Source organism: Mycetomoellerius zeteki, unplaced genomic scaffold, assembly GCF_001594055.1.
Source record: "Mycetomoellerius zeteki isolate Tzet28-1 unplaced genomic scaffold, Tzet1.0 scaffold167, whole genome shotgun sequence".
NCBI lineage: Eukaryota > Metazoa > Arthropoda > Insecta > Hymenoptera > Formicidae > Mycetomoellerius > Mycetomoellerius zeteki.
In genome coordinates, this window is record NW_017256623.1 from 621793 (window position 1) to 626364 (window position 4572).

The 4572-nt window shown below is 28.5% G+C and overlaps 1 protein-coding gene across 1 annotated transcript in view; it reads left to right on the forward strand.

Annotated features, from left to right (window-relative positions):
* Positions 1-977: 977 nt before the first annotated feature.
* Positions 978-4572, forward strand: part of LOC108721315 (thiamine transporter 1-like) — a 5073-nt gene continuing 1478 nt past the window's right edge. Inside the window, 4 exon segments of the mRNA XM_018445802.1 lie at positions 978-1100; positions 1181-1565; positions 2206-2613; positions 3106-3298. Coding sequence (XP_018301304.1) covers positions 978-1100; positions 1181-1565; positions 2206-2613; positions 3106-3298 — 1109 coding nt within the window.

Here is a 4572-nt window from a genome sequence, read left to right on the forward strand (position 1 = left end):
TGATTGCGTTGAAAGTCCGACAACCATATCGGCACGCAATTATAATTTCTGAAAATTAATTCATTTAAAAATGAATTTAAAATAGTTCAACATCTTAACGTTCAGACCGTTATTGGCGCTTCTTAATGTATTTAAAACAATTTAAATTAAAAAAAGGATTTTAAAGCCTAAAATCTCTACTTTTGTAAGGTCACTATGTCTTTTGAGTTTCTGTGAGTTTTATATATAGAAAACTACAAGCTGGACGAAATGAGAAAATTCTTTCATTTTGTGGATCTGTCATGTGCCTAAAAAACTCGCAAAAATATTCGACTTTCTAAAGTAAAAGCTTAAAGTTTCTCTACAAAGTTGTTTTTGAAAATGTTGCTAAAATTTTTTGTTACTAAGTTATCGCGGATTAAATAAAAGGTAGCGTTTTGACTTTGATTACTCATAAACTTCGTTAAAAATTGTCGTACCGTAATTAAAAAAAAAGATTCTTTTATAGCTAAAATTTTGCCCTATTAAATGGTGTAATTGCCATTTTTTTAACATGTATATTTTTTTAACAAGGTATAAATAATGTAGCGCTACAAATTTTTATTCCAATCTAATATATTAAATATAACTAGAACAATAAATTATCTCTAAGATAATACACGTTATTTTATATGTATTACTTTTACAATAGTATTTAATTATTTATTAATAGCGTTTTCGGCCCGGCCGGGTTTGCACCAACCTGGGTTGAATTAATAGTGTTTTGTGCTCTCCTATTGGTAGAGCGTGTAACGTCAATCAATAGGAAAGATTAATCCAACCCAGGTTGGTGCAAATCCGATCGGGCTGAAAACGCTATAAGTAAAAGTTTGAAGTAGGCATATTATTTATTTCAATTAATTGTATATTAAACAAATTAATACTTCATTTTTACAGGTGTTGAACATTTTTTTTACACTTGTTGTAATTTATTTAGTAAGAATACATATTTATAAAACATGCATTGACTCAAGGTCTCATTTATTTTATGCATGTTTGGATGTTTTAAAGATTTTCGACCTTCTGAATCATTTCTGACCGATTATTTAACTGGACCGTGGAAAAATTTTACAGTTAGCGAAGTTAGTTCAGTGAAGCAATTAATTTAATGAATGCGCGTTTAATTTTTAAATAATATTTAAAACATTTATTTATCTTTCAGGTCAATCATGAGATCTATCCTGTAACTACGTATAGTTACTTATCGACGTTAATACTTATGTTCCTAATCACAGATTTCATTAGATACAAACCGATCATAATTCTCTCTGGTCTGTCTGGCATTACAACTTTTCTTCTGATAATATTTGGAGATATGGTACTTATTTTACAGATTGCAAAATTTTTTTTCGGTCTGTTTATGTCTGCTGAAGTGGCTTATTATACTTATATATATGCTCAAGTAGATAAAATGCACTACCAAGAGGTCACAAGTCACACTAAAGGAGCCTGTTTATTTGGACGCAGCATGTCTGGTATTATAGCTCAGTTAACAGCTTCCTTCGATTTGTTAAACTATCATCAACTCAATTATTTAACTCTTTCAGGTATATAAGTTAAATTTTAATTATAAAATTGTGTATTTAAATTTTTTATGTATTTATCATATATTTAAATATATTATATAAAATTTTACAAGTAATTAAATAAACTGTTTATAGACAATTATTCAATTAATTAAGAAAGAGAGAGTAGGAAAACTTTCTATTTAATTCTAAATAACATTTTATATACATTTTTTTTTAATATGACAGAATATAAAACATACTTTTATGTATATATTTTTATAGTTGTAGGTATGGGCGGAATAAAGGCCTAATTATCAAATCTGATTTTAATAAAAATTAAAATAACTTGCTACTTTTTTATTATACACAAACGGGTACAGTATCAAATGAATTTATGCAATATCTTTAAGAAACTACACGTTACAATACTTCTCTATTACAATCCCGTAATAGCACAGATCTCCAAGGGATGTTCCAAAGAACATTCAGAGGATATCCCTATGTCCTAGGACGTCCCAGAACGTCCCTTGAATAAAGTGTGCTATTAGGATCAATATTATATAAAAAAGCTAATTTTCTGAAAAAGGGCCTAAGTAGAGTTGTGCCTTTATTCCACCCATTCTCAATTACATCATATGTATAAATGTAACACAGTTACGGAATGTAATTTAATTTCTAGCCATTGGCATTGCGACAGTTTGGTCACTCTTCTTACCTCCTGTGGGCCAGTCAATCTATTTTCATCGCACTGATCGCGTTTCCGTTAAAAAAAGTTCAGTTACTATTGAACGTCACACAGCGATCAATCAGTCACAACAATTGAGTAATTCACGGAAATCGTACAAAGATAGCAAAACGAACTCAGATACATTGCTTTGTAAGATCAAGAACGCGTATGCATTGTTGTGGAAACATTTTGTGTTAGCTTACTCTAATTATCGTGTGATTAAATGGTCGGCCTGGTGGGCTTTATCTACTTGTGGATACCTTATGATTGCCACTTATTCACAATTGTTGTGGCAAACTGCAGTGAAGCCGGGCGATAGGATTTACAATGGGGCTGTGGATTTTGCATACGCCATTATAGGTAAGAGAAAAGCATTCTTAATGAAATCATGTGTCATTTAAATTTCATTAAATTGAAATATGAAACGAAGGACAAGCAGCATCTCAAAATGCAGTTGTTTGTGAACAAATAATCTTTTGTTTACATATAAGCAAAATATATTTTTATTTTAATCTTTATATACATACTATAATTTAAACATTTTATTGAAACATCTTGTCCAAATTATTTGCATAATTTGCTTAAAAATATTTTTATATAAAACAAATTTACAAATACTTATTAATTAAAAAATACAAATATATTATATGAGAACTATATTTAATATATTCAAATTGATGAGATTAGACACAAAATTAAATTCTTTTTATTTACTTCAAATTTCAGAATAAAATTTAAAACAAATTAAATAATAAAATGAAATAGCGCACGTAATATTAAAGGACTAATTTAATTAAATTATACATTAGATAAATTTATAAAGAATAATTTTTTACAAATTTTTTTTATCAGGTTCAATAAGCGTATTTTGTGTAGGAAGAATACGATTAAACTGGAATCTATTAGGAGACATAATGTGTTCTGTGTTTGCGTTTTTACAAGGCTCTATACTATTGATATCCTCTTACAGTTACAACATACAGATCTTATATGTCAGTTATGTCATATTTGGTGTAATTTATCATGTCATGGTTACTGTCGCAAGGTATTTCTCACATAATTAATACAATTAACAAACAATAGAAAATATATGATACAATTAATATTATAATAAGAGAGGATTATGATAAAAATTTAATTTAATTATAAACATATACAATTATATATGAAATATGTCCATACATGTTCGTACATCCCTTTTTTTCTAAAATTACTTTTTAATGTAATAAAAATAATAATAGTGATGTGAAAACATCAAAGATAATTAAAGGGATAATTATTCGTTTTAGAAAAAAAACAAGTTTGGAAAAATGTAAAGAAAATTGCTCACACATAATTATGCATAATTTTATTATATATAATTATACATAAGTAATTTTTTTACATTTCTTCAAACTTAATTTTTTCTAAAATAAATGGTGCGAAAATTATCCTTTTAATTATTTTTAATGTTTTCATATTGCTATCATTATTTCTATTATACTAAAAAGTAATTTCACAAAAGAAAGAAGGATATATGAACATGTATGGACATATTTCATATAAAATTATGTACGTTTATGAATATTTATACATGTTTATGTATGTTTATGCATAACACAGGTCAACAAGGTTTTGTTGTTGGGAAGCTGTGGGTTATTTCCGACGTAATTTTCTACGTAGAATCCGAATCTGAAATCAGAATTGGCCTATCACGTCAGGATTTTGAGATATTTGAGGATATATACTCGAAAAATGCGTTTTTTTGCTATTTTCGAAGTTATGATCATTAGAGTTTTCCACGTCTAGTGAAGAAAGAAAAACCGATATTTGTCAATAAACAAACAACTTATTATTTTTTTTATACACACCTGCAAAATATCCTTTTTTATGCATTCAGGTGCTTCGTTTATCGAGCGAATTTCGAGCATCCTAAAACTTTCAGCGAGAAAGTTGTTCATTCGGATATGAACAAATGTTCTGGAAAGTTTCATTTTCATTGCATTAATAAGTTTAAAACTAATGATTTGTTTAAAGTTGGTAGACGCCTTGCACTCAGAGCCGCAGCGCACAAGACGCGCTGTCCGTTATTCAAGGTCCTAATATATAAACAGTCACAATTGTGACTGTTTGCTGTCTTAACAATGGCCCCGCGTAAGTGTTTAAATGATCCTAACAGTTTTTGTTATATTTGTGGTCGTTTCACGTTTGTTAAGAACAGGATAAAGCTTGAAGATAATGTGAAATCATTTTACCGCAATTACTTCAACATTTCGATATCCAATCAAGATAAGTCTTGGGCTCCACACGTAGCTTGTAAATCATGTGTTGAGTCATTAA